Source organism: Liolophura sinensis, chromosome 1 (assembly GCF_032854445.1).
Source record: "Liolophura sinensis isolate JHLJ2023 chromosome 1, CUHK_Ljap_v2, whole genome shotgun sequence".
Taxonomy (NCBI): domain Eukaryota; kingdom Metazoa; phylum Mollusca; class Polyplacophora; order Chitonida; family Chitonidae; genus Liolophura; species Liolophura sinensis.
In genome coordinates, this window is record NC_088295.1 from 69007904 (window position 1) to 69027438 (window position 19535).

At 36.5% G+C, this 19535-nt stretch overlaps 1 protein-coding gene across 5 annotated transcripts in view; it reads left to right on the forward strand.

Moving 5' to 3' along the window:
- The window catches only part of LOC135482245 (intersectin-1-like), a 42603-nt gene that overhangs the window by 1464 nt on the left and 21604 nt on the right, over positions 1–19535 (forward strand). For 3 of the 5 annotated variants that reach the window (XM_064762123.1, XM_064762125.1, XM_064762126.1), the window contains exons 1-19: positions 5315–5440; positions 5980–6101; positions 6754–6904; positions 7265–7376; positions 7543–7692; positions 8545–8685; positions 9052–9139; positions 9656–9795; positions 10391–10550; positions 11083–11274; positions 11547–11662; positions 11978–12096; positions 12431–12557; positions 13262–13408; positions 13906–13973; positions 14352–14431; positions 14616–14785; positions 16093–16209; positions 18900–18933. In XM_064762123.1, the coding sequence (XP_064618193.1) occupies positions 6035–6101; positions 6754–6904; positions 7265–7376; positions 7543–7692; positions 8545–8685; positions 9052–9139; positions 9656–9795; positions 10391–10550; positions 11083–11274; positions 11547–11662; positions 11978–12096; positions 12431–12557; positions 13262–13408; positions 13906–13973; positions 14352–14431; positions 14616–14785; positions 16093–16209; positions 18900–18933 (2179 nt within the window). In that variant the 5' untranslated portion in view covers positions 5315–5440; positions 5980–6034. Of the gene's footprint in view, positions 1–795; positions 856–1400; positions 1485–1773; positions 1838–2104; positions 2347–3082; positions 3173–3916; positions 4002–4474; positions 4570–4857; positions 4922–5216; positions 5441–5979; positions 6102–6753; positions 6905–7264; positions 7377–7542; positions 7693–8544; positions 8686–9051; positions 9140–9655; positions 9796–10390; positions 10551–11082; positions 11275–11546; positions 11663–11977; positions 12097–12430; positions 12558–13261; positions 13409–13905; positions 13974–14351; positions 14432–14615; positions 14786–16092; positions 16210–18899; positions 18934–19535 lie in introns of those variants that run through there. The other 2 variants (XM_064762128.1, XM_064762127.1) reach the window with 2 other exon arrangements.

A 19535-nucleotide genomic window follows, 5' to 3' on the forward strand; every position in this document is an offset into this window, starting at 1 on the left:
TTTTGTAGTAACAAGATGAGAGCTACTGTGAGCTAGACACTTTCTCTTACACACACTGCTGACTACACCTGTCAGAATCACACATCAAATTTTTCCATTGACATAAATGAAACAAAATATGGTTCGTTGTGCCGTAAAACCAATATAACATTTCACTGCAAGTAGTTCTGTTATAGTTCAGGTAAAAATATCTCCAAAGGCTGTACATTTCTCTATGCCTTTCCTCGTCTTTCATTACACCATCATGGCACATCAGGTAAAATGTATTTGTATTGAATATCTCTGGAAGGAGTCCATGGAAGAGAAGGTGTTACTACATAATCTTTCAAAAGTGAAAAGTGATGAAATTGTTTGAATTATTGTCTGGTTAGTGTTCATTACTATCTGTTGTGACTAGAGTAAATTCATGTATAATTTCTATTTCTGTATTATACAAACTATAGTACAAAGGGGTGATTAGTGTCTGAAAAATTGATCAACTAAATTTTCGCACAACTTTGGACAAGTTTGGAACAGCAGAAGAATAATTTGCAAAAAATATTCCATGAAACTATAAGTGGTTTTATGTATATATGTTTGATGCTTGAACTGGGCCTACCCAAACTTTCAGTAACTCCATATGAACACTCGCATCTACCATCTGTTAGTAAAACATTAGTCACTGATGTGATCAGTATTGTTGCAGTCAGCAATTTGTCTGTTGTTTAGTTCTGCTTCCTGCTAAATTGTAGATCTGTTTTATGAGTAAAACCACTCTTAAAATGCTGTTGGTGCTGTTTCTTTGAACATACGCAGAATTTGACATTGAAGTTGGCTTTCTGAGGACAGACTTCAAGATGGCTGGAGGGTCACAAGGTAGATGTTCATCTTGTCAAATGTTAATTGTGCTTGCCAGTCTTGAATTATATAAACAGTGTTGATATATGTTAACACTACCTTAATTTTAATTTGATTGCATGTAACTGCTGAATGTTTGAACTGTGAGCAATCATCTTTATAATGGATTTTGTTGTGATCCTGTATGGGTATGATTGAAGTAAAACTAAACTAAAACTTTAACTTTTTCACTTTTTAGTTATTGCTGGAAAATCACAGCCAACCTTAATTTTAGGTAAACAAATGAGTTTGTGAGACAGGTATTCAGAGTGGCTGATATCTCACATTTTTCTCATATTTAATTTTGTTGTGTTGTATTATATTTTTATACTGCAGTGATCTTGTCAGTCAGATGTTCACTACTTCTGTAGAACACAATTATTGATTATTTTTTTGGGTGATCTACATTTTGCAGATTGTTTGTTGTTGTTTGGCTGGAGAAAGATGTTTACAAAGAGCAGTATGAGCAACATGAAAGTGCTATTGTAATTTTGTATTGTATATTGTTTGTTATGTATTTACAGCTGATTGGAGGGTGACAGGTGATGAGCGAGTCAAGCATGATGCACAGTTCTTTACACTGAAGCCTGTTAATGGATTTATCAGTGGTAAGGATACAACATAGTTTTTTACCACTATGTTGACTTCTTATTTGAAAAATGTAACAGCTCGCTCTGTACAAATAATCTCCAATTTGAAGAAGGAACACTATTGTTTTTGTCTTTGTTCTATTAAATAATATGAATTGGTAACATGATATATTATAAATGGGATACTTGTACAGATTTCAGTGGAATTTGTTGATGGGACATTTGACTTTCAAGTGTGTTAATGCTAAGCATGATATGTTAAAGAGAGGTGTCATTTTAAACTTGTTTATGCATTCTTTACCTTCAGGGGAACAAGCGAAAGGATTCTTCATGCAGTCTGGGCTTGCCACTGCTGTTCTGGGTCAGATATGGTATGTCTAATGACAAGCTTTGTGATTTCAAGTAAACTCTGCATGTTTAAGTGTAACACTGATATTCTTGGTACATACGAATACAGGGTAGATGAAAAAGGATGAATTACACCTGCCTGATGAAGAAATGTAACTTCAAATTCCTCTTTGAAATCTTTTTCCTTCACATGCCTTACATGTCTTTTTTACTTTACTAAAGTAGAACTTTTGGGGATAATATTGTACTTCCAATAATTGCAGGTTTTGTATCACATGTTCTAATTGTAGGAATCTGGCAGATATCAACAACGATGGGAAAATGGACAAGAAAGAGTTCTCCATTGCCATGCACTTAATCAAAAAGAAACTGCAAGGCTATGAGCTTCCCAAGACATTGCCTGCATCCCTGAAAGCTGACCCAAGCCCTGTGATAGGATCTTTTGGAGCACCTGCCCCCATGGCAGCACCCATGGGGGGAATGGGTATGGGAATGGCCATGGGGCCAGGTATAGGAATGTCCCATGGCATGGGTAAGTTTTGGATATCCATGTATCTGTTCTGTTACTGTTCATTCCTCGTCCTTCCCCTTGCCTCAGAATATTATAGAAAACTATGTCTACCATTCAGTTTCTTCAGCTTTTTTGTATATTTAAGGGCTATTTTTGGCTGCAAACCACAAACCTGAAAGCTGCATTTTATTTTGAAACTTATGAAATGCATTTTATAAAACCAAGATCTTTGAAGGTTCCAGGGAGCCTCTTTTTGGTCTAGTGGCTAGTGTACTAGCACAGCATGATTCAGGAACCTCTCACCAATATGATCCCCATGAGCTCACATCCAGCTCATGCTGGCTTCCTCTCTGCTCCTACATGTATGTGGGTATGTCTGCCAGTAGCCTGCGAATAGTCAAGGGTTTCCCTGGGCTCTGCCTGGTTTCGTCCCATCATAATGCCTGCTGCCATCGTAAAAATCCAAATCAGATAAATAAAGAAATAAATAAATTTAAGGTTCCAGCCAAATTTTTTTTGTAATAATATACATGTATACTGACTGTTGGTTTTTATTTTTTTTTTCTGTATTTTGTTTTTTTGTGTGTTACCTTTATTTTTGTTAGTGCAATTTGTTTTTGTTAGTGCATTTCAGTTCTTTGGTGTTGTTTTTCACTCGTAATTCTTCATTTCAGAGAGAAGGCATGAGTGTATTATGTGTTTGTATATTTTTGATGTCTTGTATATTGGTGTTGTATGATCTGTGTTGTTACATTAGGGATGCCCCCTGTGGCTATGGGGATGGGGCCAGGTGTAATGGGTATGCAGCCTGGAATGCACAATGGTCTGCCCCAGACAGGCTATTCGAGTGAGTATTCACCGATATCACAACATGCTACTGTATAAGCTGCAAATCTTTGACACTTTTGGCTTCTGTCATAAATGCATGGTGCAGTGTACACATTGAGATCATTTTGTGAAGTTTGAAAATAGCTTTTGTATTCAACATCATCTGACAACAAGGTTGTCAGATTTAATTGTGTTTTTAGAAGTATAATACATGCAGTATGATCCTTTTTGCATTTCATTATGAAGGTTGTAAATAGTACAGTTGTCTAAGGTTACTAAGCTGTTCACAAAATTGCTTTATGCCTCTGCTTGAGTATGCATTCATCATGCTTCAGATGTACTTCATTTACCAGATTTTTCATTAAATATCATATTGATATCATTCTTTGAAACATACATTCTTGCACATGTCATCACTGATATTATATTGTGTCAAGCGTTGCGTGTGGCTTTTTTTCTTTTCATTCTGCATTATTGTGATCGTATTGTAATCAAACCATAGTACTGTTCTTTGAATTTGTTACAGGTCTGTATGGCTGTTCTAATCAGGTTGAATTTGGCAATGATTATTGCATTTTTTTATGGCTGAATTATCTGCCTGTGTAAATCTAATAAATAATTATATTTATTATTTGATGCATGGCTGAATAAAGATTTACACAATATCAATACCTGTATTCTTGTTATACCTGAGTCATCATGGGTTTTGACTTGAGTTCTCGTGCTATTTATAAGTGGGGTCTGACTTATGTTCCATTTGCAGCCATGCCAGGAGGGTTTGGTGCAGCTCCTAGCACTGGATTTGGCCCAGCAAAACCAAGAACAGACTCATTTGGTGCTGGTGCAAGGTACAGCATTGTTCCACAGTCATTGATTCAGTTTATAGCTATTGTAAATATAGAAATCTGTTGTTCATAGTACCACTTTTTATCAATGAATTTCAAGTATTTTAAGATTGAAATACCATTGGTTTTCTGGCAGCAGGCTTCTGACGCCATTTTATTCATGTCAAACATTCATTTCCAAGTTCATCATGATGATGTGATAAAGTTCAATGTTACAGGAGAAACTGGTACATTGTAACATTGTAAATGTTACACTACAATCAGTTTTTGATGTAACTCAAAGACCCTATTAAAGGGATTAAAGATTAAAGGTTATACCTCCTTGTTGAAGAATGATTAATTATGGGCTGTATAGTGGATCTCACTGGTTAATCTGGAACTTTACGGCAAAAGGTTTATTGGTCCAGTTAGCGAAGAGAAAAGTTCTTTTGTACCATGTTGAACTTCAATAAATGGAAATAAATATACTTTTACAGACCTGCTGGAGATTGGTCCATGTTGCACCAAAACAAACTGAGGTTTACACAGATGTTCAACATGCATGACAGAAACAAGAGAGGATTTTTGACAGGTGAGCCATTCTGCGTTGTCAGAATCAATACAGTGGAAGAGACTGACATCACTATCAAAGAACAAAAGGCAAACAGTATTGTTTCAACACTTTATATGAAGGAAGAATATTTCAAACTAAATTCAGTAATTGAAATAATGTTCTCATAATTGCAGTGAGTTGATGTAAGATTTTTACATTATTTTTAAGCCCCCTGCACATTGAATTGTGCCTGGTCACATGCAGACATTTTAGGCTTACTTGGACAGTGGCAAACTGCTGGCTAAAACATTTTACTCCACTTTTCAGGAGTTGAGGCTAGAGCAATACTGATGCAGTCTGGACTACCCCAGCCCATCCTGGCTCAGATTTGGTAGGTTTTTGTTTAGATGTTCTTGAACTGTCCAATACTGAGGCCAGTAATGATAACTTTTTTTTTCTTCAAAATTTGATAGAATGTTTTCAAGATAGCTAAACATACTTTTGCATTAAACAAGCAGAATAATAAATAAATCAAACAACAGATACTTGATATGATTTAAAGAGTAATAATCTTTGTTTTTAATATTGTTTACTTCTTTTGATCCTGTTTTTGTCGCCAGGTACATTTACCGTGTCACAGTACTGTTTGTTATTATAAAACATAGTGTTTACGTATTCCCAAACAGGACACTTTCAGACATTGACAATGATGGGAAGCTGACATGTGATGAGTTCTGTATATCCATGCACCTGACTGAGCAGGCTAAGGCTGGTCGCCCCCTGCCCTCCAAACTCCCCCCAGAGCTGATGCCCGCCAGTGTCAAGTCTCGCACCGGTAGCTTCAGTGGGCCGGTCATGGGCTTTCAGCCAGCCCACAGTCAGCAGCAGATACATGTACAGAGTATGCCAGGTATGTCAGATCTGTAGCAGATACAAATGTACGAGTGTTGAATTCACATTTCTTTTGAAACACAAAAACTTGTGTCAGTGTTCTGATGCTTGGATAAATAATGGATATTGGCAAGATGAAGAAGTCTTTTAGCTCAACCGAGGAGCCTCTCACCAATGCTGTGGGGGAACTCGTAAAACTCATTCTCGCCTCTATCAAGACGTTCAATATATCTGATGTCATTAATTCTTCCCTTTGTTACTTCACAATTATCTCCTCATCATTAAGTCAGGTATAGGGCACAATGTTATAGTTTTCTGCAGCTTTGAACTAGTGAAGTAGTATTGAAAACAATTCGATTGAGCAATTTAATCCTCATGATATGTTAGTAAATCATTTTTATCCCAGTTCAATCATCTTTTTTTTATCAAGTCCTGTCTAAGTAGTTCCTTGGGGAATCAGGACTCGTACCTGAATATATTATGTATAGATTTGAGTCTAATTTCTTTGAATCATGTAGCTGTACATCTGTGTTCTATGTACTTTGTTTACACTGACAGTTGCTGCACCACCTGCCCAGAAGGACTCGTTCGGGGATCTGTTAGGAACTATGGGATGCCTCCTCCTATGCCTGTCCAACCTGCCAATGGGGAAGCTCAGCCAGAACCAGAAATATCTCCAGGTGTGATAAGCTCAGAATCTCTCTTATAAGCTGTTTGACAATCCATTTGTCAGTGTGAAATGCATGTAAATCATGTTCCTTGAAATATAGCTCCCAAAGTGTGTATCTTGAATGTCATCAATTGCTAAACATCGGCTTTATTAGGAGAAATTACACGTTAAATTTAAAATTCAGATTACTTTGGTCCATTTTCCAGAATCAAAGTGAAAGAGATTTAAATCCATTTAAGTGTTTAAATTCTAAGATTGGCTTTATGGGCCATACGGCTTGTGTCATATCACTTTTTTATTTTATAATGACCTACAAGCAGATCTTTTGAGAATATTATTTAAATAAATATCTCCCTGTGATTTAGTTGAGCTATTCCTACATTAAAAGCAATGTTCAAAGCAGAAAAAAATTCTTTCATAGAGTTAAAATAATTGAATGCATTTAATTCTTTAATCTAAACAGGTAAATGAAAGTATTTTTATGCACAATTTAATTGTCTTAATTTATTTTTTAGCTTTCCTTTGATTTAAGAACTCGTTTGATTTACTGACAGATGTCAATGCATTAGAGACATGTACTGAAGTGCAAGCCTTGTAGAACACTTGTTTTATCTGTATTAGTCTCACAGCTGTGCATTGATAAGATTCTTTTGTGTTAACAGCGACATTTGAAGACAAGAGAAAAGAGAACTTTGCCAAAGGTCAGGCTGAGTTAGATCGTCGTCGTCGTGAGCTTCAAGACCAGCTGAGACGAGAAGAAGAAGCTCGCCTGGAGAAGGAAAGACAAGAGGCAGAGAAAAGAGAACGACAGAGGTGAGACCGTACATTGGTTTACAGCTGTGGTGATTTACTTATTTATTTATTTATTTATTACGCCATACTCAAGAGTATGTGAGAATTGAGAGAGCTGTTGGAAAACTTTCAACATTCCTACCCACAAAAATTTACATTTACTCAGGCATCAGCAAGATATAGTTTAGATCAGCATGGCTTTGCTTCATATTGCAAAGCGAAGTCATTCATTTTCTTTTTAGCTATAAAGTTATATTTGCACAGGTACTAGTTAAACTGTTGAAAGAAACTCTAAATTGCGAGAAAATTTGTTTTAAAATGTTTGCGTCAGCAAATGTGAATTATGGTGTAGTTTTGCAACTCTTTATGCTTTCATTTCAGATTGGAAAGGGAGAGGAAGAAGCAACTCGAATTAGAAAAACAGATGGAAAAACAGAGAGCCATTGAAAGGGAACGAGAAGAACAGAGGCAGAAAATGATGGAACAGAGAGAGGTTTGTCCATCTGTTTTAATCATTCCATGTATGTTTTGACAAATTCTGTAACTTTGGCAGATATATTTACCAATGAAATAAGCAGATTTATCAGATTGTTATATCTGTGTACAGTGTTAACCAATAATTAGTTTGGCACTCAACTCCTGTTTCCTTTTATTTGCAGGCTGCCCGTCGTGAATTGGAACGTCAGCGACAAATGGAATGGGAACGACAGAGAAAGGAACAATTGATGGCTGAAAAAGTTCGTGAATATCAGGAACTGGAAACCATCAAATCACAAAATGCTAACATTAAATGTGAGCTTGAAGCTCTGGTGAGTGATCTCTAAAACTGGACTACGTATATTTACTAACAAACAATGTATTTTGTATATGTGAGTCGTCCCCCTTGTCTTTTAGGAATGCTTCACAACACCACACAGCTTCGTGAATAGTAGGACATGATTAATGCATTTATTGGAATCCTCCCCACCAGTTCTATCCGTAATCTCCACTCATTGCAGAAAGCTTTGAACTGTGGTTTCTTATAAACAAGTTTAAAAATATTAAAGAGTTGAAACTTTAGTTTTTTTAATAAATATTTACGGAATTTATATTTATGAGGGGCCTCCGTGGCTCAGTCGGTTAGCGCGCTAGCGCAGCGTAATGACCCAGGAGCCTCTCACCAATGCGGTCGCTGTGAGTTCAAGTCCAGCTCATGCTGGCTTCCTCTCCGGCCGTACGTGGGAAGGTCTGTCGGCAACCTGCGGATGGTCATGGGTTTCCCCCGGGTCCTGCTCGGTTTCCACCCACCATAATGCTGGCCGCCGTCGTATAAGTGAAATATTCTTGAGTACGGCGTAAAACACCAATCAAATAAATAAATAAATATATTTATGAATTATGATGCACAATATGATTGCTTTCAGGCTTTGGGAAATTGAGTTTTTGATATTTCACATGTTAACGTTGTCTTTGTTCAGGCAAACATTCCATTGCACTGATAAAATTCAGGTTTTTGTTTTAAAATTGACCAACCCTGCTTTTTCAGTTTTATCTGAAAAATCATAGTACTGCAGATAATTTGTGCATGTAGTGTCCATTTATGTTCAGATATATATAAACAGCTAGAATGATCAAGTGAGAAATGTTTGAAGTTACCTGCCCATTTACCTTCCATTTAATAGGATGGTAAAAAGACCGAGATAGGCACAAAGGTAACTCAGGTGAGGAACGGGGTGTCAGAGATAACCTCAACCATAGAGAGGATGAGACAGTCTCGTGACCTGAAGCTGGCAGACATTGAGAAGTTCCAGGTTAAGCTACAGGTAAGTTAGCATAAAGAACTCTGCATAAGGTGTTTCTGTTTGACAGCTAATAAGAATGCAAGAAAGAATGAATGGTGTGTGGCAACACATGCATATTCCAAAATAACAAATACAATACCTTCAACAACAGGAACAACATCAACAACTATGGTATATTCTGATAGAACAGCTCATTGCCCAAACATCATTTGATAGAAACATTAAAAGAATGACACTTCCCAGTGGTGCTGTATCAGACTTCAAATCCGACAAAATGTTGCTGGTAAATGTATGTTATTTTGAAAGTCGATTTGTTATTTTGTCATCTCTGTTTTACTGAAGATGTGAAAGCATTAATTTATGCTGATGATCTGTATGTATTTTTAGGAACTCAGCCAGAAATATCTGCTGTTGCAACAATCAAAAGAGCGTACAAACATTCAGGTGCAGACCACTATACAGAGTAACCCCCTGGGTAAGTTGCCATTCCAATGCACCCAGATGAGATATAGTTTAGGTGATGCTTGACTTACTTTAGGTGGAATATGCCACACTATTTCTTGTCCGATGCCTCGTATTACATCACGTAATCGTATGACTTAGGGCACACCTCCAGTTTGTGGCATCTTGATCAAATAGATGCACAATAAAGTATACATCTGTCATAGAAGGTACTACATGGCATAAAACATCCATGGTACATCGGCACTATGGACCACTGTGGCTTTTTCATGGAGATGAGTTGGAGGTAGGCACTAAGTGGTGATGAATTGGTGTTTGTTGTTGAACTTACTGCCAGCTGAGGCACATTCAGTGGACACAGTGGAAAGTCCTTGTGAATCAAGTTGAACGAGCTAAGATTATACACAAACACAGGCAACAGGCTTCACTAGTGATAGACTCTACCAGGGAGCACATAGGATGTACCTATTGTTTCAACACAGAACTTGCTGGTTCCTTACAGTCATTTGTGACATTTACATATTTGCAGCTGACACACACAGAACAGTCCAACACAGTATTGACCACAAGAAGACCACAATACAGAAACTAAAGAAGGAATTAGAGCAGATAGAGAAGACAACAGCCAAAAAGCTTGAGGAAATAGATGAGAGTAATAGCCAGTTAAAGGTGAGTGTACCATTATCAGGAAAACGCTGTCCATGTTTGTTTCCCGGCCTGATTGTGGTAATATTAAAGTGAAAGAAAGCTAAAACATGAAGTAAGGTTCATTGTACAGACAACTGAAAACAATGCATAAAAATACTTTCATTTGATTTTTCAGAATTTTTTTTTAGAGTGTTGAAAGGCGTTCAAATATTTGAATACTGTGATGGGCTTTATGTGCCATACTGATGGTATCTAGGAACTGTGACGCCACATCACCATTTTTGCTGATGTTCACGTAAAAGAAGGAATTTTTGGGAACATTATTTCAGTAATGTTTTACTCATGCATAAAAAGAGTTGTTCTAACCTGAGCTCACCTTAGAATTAAAATGTTTAAACACCTCTGACTCTTTTCACAAAAATTCAAAAAAATAAGTGAAAGTATATTTATGCATAGCTTTAAGTGGTCTACTTAATGATGAATACTTTGATTTTTTTAGGTCTTTCCTTTAAACAGACATTTTATCTCCGCTGATCTTACACTTTATTAAGTAATGAATGATTAATGGTCCACTTGTAAACATTGTAAATGATGAATACTGTTGTTTGTCTTATAGGAGGTGGGAGAAAGAATAACAAACATTGACACTGATATGAAGCAACTACAGGTCAAACAACAAGAGACGAAACGTAAACAGATTCTTGAAGCACAAACCCGACAATCTCAGGAGAAAGAGAAAGCCAAAATGAAAGAAACAAGTCAAAAACCTAGTCTTAGTAAGTTTTTATTTGCCTTTGACTACATGTAGAATGTGTACAAGCATGATTGCATTTACGTAAATTATCTTCCTGGCCTGATTTTGTTCAGAAATTAGAATCATTGTGTTCAGTATGAATGAACCAGTCAGAACCAGTCATATGTATACATTGTGTGGATGTTAATGATAATCATAGAAGTGGTAAATCCTTTCTCTTCCATGGCTTGAGAGCCTATTATTTATGCAGAGACTAGTAGTTTTTTAGCTCTCTTTTTATGTGCCGGAAAGGACAAGAGAAACCTCCTGATTTTGTGCAATTCAGTAAGAACAGAAATCTACCCTCAACTATGTAGTGTCCTCCCACCATAATTCCGTCTGCCAACGTATAAATGAAATATTCTTGAGTACAGCATAAAACATCATTCGAATAAATAAATAAGCTTTCTTTTGTATGGTCAATAACATCAGTTGAACAGTAGAATCAACTTTAATCTACAAATCAAGACATCACAATCATTTTAAACATTTTAAATTTTTTTTTTTTACCCCAGAAAAAGATAACAGTAAGTCTACAGATAAGTCTGATTGGTTTGATGATGCGTTCAGCAAGGCCGCCAGTAAGCCCGTCTCTGGTGTTTCTAATGATGCCTGGGCTTCAGCGTTTGGAAACAGTTCCTCCACTACACAGAAAGCTGAGGACAAGTGGGCAAATGCCTTTGGGTCAGAAGCCAGTCCATCTAAAGGTCAGTGGATAAAGTAGTGCAGGTACAAGAAGCTGGGATTGACCTTGGTTTCTTTCTCCACACCAGCATGATAAATTGCACTCTGCCTGTGAAGGTGTTTAGATAAGTAACACAAAATGATTAAATAATCAAATTAATACTCGTTATATCAGCATGGGTGGTGATTTTAGGTGATACGACTAAAATAGTGCTGTGAATGAACTGCATCCTGTGCTTGTTGTGACATGAATGTTCAGTTTTCATTACATCATTGATGTTTCTTTCTGTTTTAGCTCCTCTACAAAAGGCAACAAGTGTCAGTGGAGATAAGACAAAGTACAAGGCACTTTACCAGTTTGAGGCTCGCAATGCTGATGAAATCTCTTTAGCACCTGGGGATATTATTTTGGTAACTGATTTTTGATTTTCCATAGATCAAGCACAGTGCAAAGTTTTGAATTTTTGATTTTGTGTATATTTGAAATAAATGCTGTTCAGGTTTGGATGAAATCAGTTTCCTCCATTAGGTGTTCAAATCCAGTACTTGCCAGATTAACTATATTTTGTGAAGTTTGCCTGGTATCGAGTGAGGTTCTGATATTTCAGTCAGGTTCTCATTTCCAACAACTATAAATCTTACCTCTTTTGTGAGATGTCCTTGCCAATGAATTAAAAAATGAAATGTGATCCTGGAGTGTTTTTAGTAAGTAAGTTGTTCTTGCAGGTGGGATCCGACCAGACTGGGGCTGAGCCTGGCTGGATGGGGGGAGAGAAGGATGGCAAATTTGGCTGGTTTCCGCAAGCCTATGTTGAGGTGTACTCAAACACCTCTGCAGATACCAGGTAAAAACCCAGACTATCAACCAAGAGTGTAAAAACTACCCAAACATCTTGGAAAAGAGCCAATATACTTTTTTATCTTTTAGACCTTCCTGCATTGGCTCCATTATCCTGTGTCAGATTTGTGAATGTACCTGTTCATCCTTTGTTCAGCATTCATTGTTGTTAAATATCTGGTAAGCTGTAAGAAGTTTGTATAGGTATCAGGAGTGAATGAAACAAGAGGATATAGTTCATACATTGAATATAAGTTCTGTGGCCTGAAATTGTATGCAAATTTACCTTCTTAAAGATCACAAAGTGAACCACAGGATTGTGTGCTTTGCTGTTTCTGCAGTGATAGGACAAGTGGTGAGCTAGACCGGGCGAGTTCCCAGTCCACAGGCTCGCTGTCAACATCTGCTGACTCTTCATTTACAGCTGTACAGGCCAAACCACCCTCCATGTCACCCACTCCAGAGCAGGTCAGTCAATATCACAGGAAATATGGACATTTTCTCTACACAAAGCAAAGATAAGCAACACGGCATTCCACAATAAAATCTGATGACAGTGGAGTAGTTTCTGTACATATAGTTGGGTGTGAATTTATTTGATATAGCTTTCCTGTAAAGCCAAGGGGCATAATGCACCAGAAGTGATGTTTTGCCTTAGGCTGAACACATCCACAATCAGCTGTGTCAAAGATGGACAGGTAACCCCTGCATTCATACCTGCCCATATATATTCTGGCCATTTAAAAAGTTGGCCTTTTCTGCTTTCAGTATAGAGAATGTTATCAGATCATTGATTTAATGCTCAGAAACTTCCAGCGCCATTGGAAAGAAGCTCATTTTAATTAGGTCATTACACCAGCATGGGTAGCAGACAGCAGGATGGTTACAGAAGCCATGACAGTGTCAGTACAGATATAAATGTGAACTCTGTGGAGGTTGCTTTTGACTTCTTTATTTGCTCAGTATGAAATATGAAACTAAATGTACATATTGAAAAGAGGATTTTCTGCAAAGTTTAAAGAAAAAGTACAAGCCATTCAGTGTCACCTTATGTAAGTATTCGACATCTTGTAGTGGTGCATGGTTAAGTTACAGGCTACTGGACTGTTGTATTTGTAATTTGAAAGGCTTCCTCCAACCAGATTGAATTCACAATGTTTCATATTTTCCAGAGTGAGGCTGCACCAGAGGGTTTATTAGCACAAGCATTATACCCGTGGAAAGCGAAGAAGGAAAATCATCTAACATTTAACAGAGGTGATGTGATATCTGTGAAGGAACAGCAAGATATGTGGTGGTCAGGTCAGCTGGATGGAAGGGTAGGCAGTTCATTTACAGTCTTCATATCCACATTGAATATAGACATAGTTTAAATTATCTAAAATTTCAATCAGAAAAGTGCATTTTGTTCGGCAAATAAATGTCATAAAATAGTACTTTTGGTTCTGAAAATTACATTTTTGCAGTAGGATCTGAAATCAAAAATCACCTTTCTAAAATTAACACAAAATCTCAGAATTGAGGAAAATGAAAAATTAGTCATTGACAAAAATTTTAGGTCATTTAGGTTAGCCTTTAGTAATTGATCCTTTTTCGAATGTGAGAAGCTTTAGTACAGCACAAATGGCTTTATTTCTGTTAAATTTGGAGTTTGATGATGTCCACACTTTTTATGTGATGGTCCATCTTTATGGGCTGACTGTGTATCTCTGGAAGACTTATGATGTGGTGTTTTCTGTGCCTTGCAACAACTTTCCTCTTAGAAACTGAACAACAACTGCATAAAACATCTGCGTTGTCATATTCTTGTGCTTAGGTTGGCTGGTTTCCCAAATCTTATGTCAAGTTGATAGGAGGACCTTTGTCAGCAGTTAGCAAAACAAGGTAACGAAGCGATATATTGTTTCAGTGCTAAATTCTGATTGTTTAGGTGAATTTCAACAAATATGTTTGCTCTTGTTTTAAAGATTCTCTCTTCAAACAGATTTTTTCCCAGATAGCCCAAATGGGGAAAGGGACTAAATTACTGTGTACTGTCTGTAAATCAGTAATATACAATATGAACTAATACATGACTATGCTTTTCCCACTTTCTGCCCACCATAATGATGGCCATCATCGTAAGATTGAAATATTCTTGAGTAATTCGTAAAACAACAATGAAATAAATATATGCATTACTGAATGCATGAATAAACAGGTATTGTTTCTTGCTATCAGTATGTAAATAATTTGCTGTGATAATGTGTTTTGTGTTAACAGCACACCTCCTCCAGCTGTGGTGGACCAACCCCTAGATAAGGTCACTCCTCAGCTTACAACAACAACAGAAACACAGGGAGGTAAGCTCATCAAATCATCAAATGTTTAACCACTAAATGGCTGTTCCATCATAAACTGGTGTTTACATGTAAGTCTTGGAAAGTTTTGAAGAGGTCTTTAATATGTCCTTTGGCTTTATTTGACTATTGTTATCATATGTGTGAATGCTTACCTGGTGAAATTGGATGACATTGTAATCAACAGAATACTATGTGGCAATGTACAACTATAAATCTGGGGAGCCATCAGATCTGACATTTGATGAAGGGGAGGTAATCGTTGTCACCAAAACAGAGGGAGACTGGTGGACAGGCCACATTGGTGAACGATCAGGCATCTTTCCAGCTAATTATGTGAAAAAGACAGAATTACAGGTACTTTTTCAATTTTTGGCCGAATTTCGTATTTCGTTTTCATATTTACGAGGTTTTGGGATGCTGTAAACTTTGTGGGTTTTTAAATTATCTTCATTTCTCCATTCTTATGGATTCTGCATATTGGAGAAGTGATTTACATTTTTTATCATATTCACAATTTATCTTTATGATGGTATAGAATGGTGTTATTGTGAACTTTTACTGCTGCATCAGTCTACATTCTCAAGACATTATGAAAGTAAATGCAGTTTACATTTTATCCCTGAACTTTCATTTTCATCTTGCAATACCAAATTTAGCTTGTTGCTTTGTTGCTCATATACTACTCACGCATGCTTTTTTTTTACTAATTAACGTTAACAATAGGTTAACAACTCTAACCTTTTGACGAAACCATGTATCTTAGGCAAATCCCAGTAACAGTGAACATGCTTTTACCAGCCAAACTGGTTAATTTAATATTTGCTGAGTATAGATCCAAAAGATACATGTACATTTATAATCAAATATTCTAAGCTACAAGTAGTCTTCATATTTTAATTTACAAAGATGGTGGAATTGTTATGCCAACCCCTGAACAAATCAGTTGCCATTGGGTTCATGAACAAATTTTGGTGATACACACACACAGAAGTGAAAGTTATAATCAAGTTTGTTGATTTCCCGTGATCATTGCATGATTAATCATTCCCATATGTTTTGCTGACACAGTCAAAAAAGCCCAAGCTTAAAAAGACATGTAAGGCAATGAAAATAAAAATTTTTTCCTTGGTTTTGTAACTAACCAGTACATTTTGAAAGTAAACTTCACGGCTGAGTTTATCTGTATATTTGCTAAACCATTAAAACACAGCTTCGCCTCCCCTTCCCACAATTCACCTTCATCCAATTACACAGCCACTTGAAATTTTTTGTCATGATAGCCTAATTTAAGATGATGACTGTTACTTCATTTTTCTGTTTAAGTGGCTTCAAATTTTAATAAGCTGTCTTTTTTTTTTTTTAAATTGAAGATTTAGAATTGTAGTGTTGCAAACCAAGATTTGTTAAAGAAACAACAAACAGTACCTAATGATATTTCCTGGCATGAGTGCATGATTTCTCTACTTCTAACCTAGTTTTCTCAGCCTGACTAACAAGGCTGACCAGCACACTCTGCTGACCTGGCCCATGGGTCTGGGATGATCCTAAGCACTAAGCTAACCCGATCCCTTACTTTGTGTTTGGTGCTTCTGGGATTGTATGTTTGTGTGTGTCTTACCTGTGCTGTGTTTTGTCTTGCCCTATCTCTGGCTGCCCATAAGGAGGTGGAGGTGTTAGTGGCTGAGACTGAAGCACCCCAGGCGGCTGTACCCCAGGAGGAGGAGCCCTGCCCCACAGACATTAAACCTCCTGATCAACTCCTATCAGCCATGGCTCAAGTACGAACATACACACTTTCTTCACAGATCCTTTCTCAAAACTTTTGTAAACCTAGCTTCTCATGTGAGGTCAGGTGATTTAAGTTAAAAGTTTACATAAGTTTTGTAGAGAAGATTACCTTGTCTTCTATGTCCCTGTCTACTGTGAGCACTTACATGTACCTACCTGATATTGGTTATCTTTACATATAGAACTCCAGTAACTGAAAGAGAAGTATATGAGGGGCTTTTTGGCTAGTGTGCTAGTACAGCTAGTACAGCAGTGACTCCGGATAATATAGCCTCTGAAGACTCTCCGCAATTCCGTCATCGTGAATTCAAATCCAGCTCATTCTGGCTTTTTCTCTAGTCATATGTGAGAAGACTGCCAGAACATTCTTGGGTTTCTCCCGGTCTCCACTTGGTTTTCTCCAATAATAATGCTGGCCGCCATTGTATAAGTGAAATATACTTATTTGAAATACAACGTAAAACACCAGACAAAAATTTGTTTAGAAAATGCATGCCCAGTCAAATGCATCCTTTACATGTATTTATCACTTTTTATCTGCTCAGCCCTTGTTCTGTATTGCTTGTTTTAGCATTGGGCATGTGTTTTAAAGGACAAGGCATCATAAACATGTATAGGAAGAATTACAACCTTAAGATGATTTATACATATGGAAAAAACCTTCTTCTTTCAGTTGAATTTTGCCTTTATGAGGTTCTTGTCCTTTAATATTATCATTGATTAAGGGCTAGGTAGATTTTTGTTGATTTGGCAGTGCTTGCATTTTTCCATTTGTATTAGCATAGAATTAAACCACTATGAAACATTTACATTAATATGCCTGATATCTGCAGTGTTTTTTTTTTTTTCGTAGAAAGTTATACCATTAACGTTTTGTTTTTTTTTCACTAATATAAGTACATGTACATGCATCTAACCAGTATCAATACTTCCAGGCTAGAATCTTTCTCTTTCACTTCCAAGTTCCATGACCATGTGACTGTCATCAGCTTGTATGCTATCGAGCTTGAAAACAAAAATTAAAAGAAACACCACAAAAATCCTCATAGTTTAGGTGTCATTTACATGTCCACTGAATGCAACATAGCGTACTAACAGATGTTATGGGTATTCCTGTTAAGTGTGGGTCACATATATGTACGTGAACGTTTGCGATAAGAACCGCTAATGGATGTTGACTGCAGCATGCAACACATATAATTTACATGATATTCTTCAAAAATAAGAAGTATGCCTCTTCATGTCAAGTTATGCTTTATGATTTATCAATGTCTTGCATGTCTCATTACTGTTAACTTTTTTTGTTTATGTGTGCTCATTTTCAGTATCAGTATATTTATTTTGATATCTTGAATATTTGTATATTTTCCATTTTGTGTTTGTTTCCACTTTTAGATGGTTTTTAGCCATCAACTTCCAGTAACAGTGAAAGTAATGTTAAGTTAAATGTTATGGGTGATCTCTCAATAAGTACTGCATATATTGAGCTCAGAGTTTGCATACATGTACTTGTAAAGCGTAATAACATAAAGGGCTGCGGTGTTTCATTACAAAATTGAAGACGTCATCTCGCATGAAAATCAGTATTGAGGTAAATGTAATTTACCTCATCTAATTCTAATTTTCAGATGGTCTAACCATGTGAGAAAGCAGAATCTTAATATTCTGGCTAAAATTACGTTGGCTAAAATGTTCAGACCAGAGGTCCAAATTATTGGAAGAAATAGGGTATCTCAAAAAGTAATGCCTGTGTTGAGCACATTTTTTGCATAAATTTAAGGGGAATGTTCCAGTGCCGATGCCCTGCATGTGTGTTAATTACTGAAAATTACTAAATTCCTTACCTCCACATTTCTTTTGTGTATTAGAATACCTGTAAAGGTACATATTTAAGTCCTTTATGTACAGAGCTGAAATTTTGTGTTCATACAGGCTTTGTGATAGCCTTGCTACCAAGTCTAAGTCAACACATGTAGGGCTGAGCATTTCATGCAGATTGAATTACATGTGCTGTAATGATGTAAATTTCACAGAAAATACTTCCTGCTACATATATGTACCTGTAGCATGTTTCCTGTTAGAAACACTGGCTTATTCCATCCTTTTGCCAAAAGCAGAAAAACTAAATGAGAACAAAAATGTAGTTTAATGTAATATAACATTAACAATAGCAAAATTGGGGAAGGCAGGCTCTTACTCTAGTGGTCAGTCACTGTATGGCCTGTACAAACAAGGTAGCAAATGTGGCAAAAACACATTAAAATGAACTTCACAAAATTTTTCCTGAACTAATCATCCTGCAGTACTAAGTTGGTGAATAATCTTGCACAATTTTATGTGATTGACAGTTTATCACACGTAAGTGGGAAGGTTTTCCAGCAACCTGCGGATGGTTGTGGGTTTCCACTGGGCTTGCCTGTTTTTTTTTTCCCACCATAATGCTGGCTGATGGTTATTAGCTGCTGTCGTATAAGTGAAATATTCTTGAGTATGGCGTAAAACACCAATCCAAATAAATAAATCCCCAGCTAATCATGCTTCTGTACTTGAGTTGATACAGGGATTACAGTGATTACTATATGGTACGTTTGTAGTATTATCCTCTTCTGCTCTACAGCAGCTGGCTCTCAACAGCGGGAATATATTGAACAAAATTTGATTTCCTTCATTTAATTTGCAGCCTGCGCAAATAATGAAGACAAACAAGAAACCTGGTAAGTGTTTGTTTCTGTAACTGTTTTGAAAAGGAGTTTAATTTCTTTTAAGATTAAGCATGTTCATTATCGGTTGTATTGGGCTTAAAAATGAAGATCCAGCCAAACAAGGAAGTTATAATAAGTTATGTAAAGTACTTACTATTCGGTGGAATTTTATTTTTGCATATTTATTTTAAAAATAGGTTCACAGGAAATAAGTTTTGTGTATTTAATCAAGGCAGTACTAAAAAAAAAACTTAAAACAGTTTAATTTTCCTAGTTATAATATGTCTGAAATTACTCAAGCACAGGTAAAACAGGTGAAACAGGTATTATCAAGGAGGGTTTTAATCCTGTAATATAGGATCCAATATTCATGTTTTTTTTACACTGAAGCTTTTTCACCGTAAATTATCGACCACAAAATCCACAAAAATTAGTTCCACCTGAAAAATAAGTACTTCACAATAATCTGATTGTGAGATGAATAATATTGCCTCTAAAACACATTCTGTTACAGTGATAACCTAATATTTTTATATGTTATAATTAGTTTAGCACCTACATACTTTTAGCCAGTATCATGTGTAGTAAGTAGGAGTAAAAAATTTGTCAGGTTT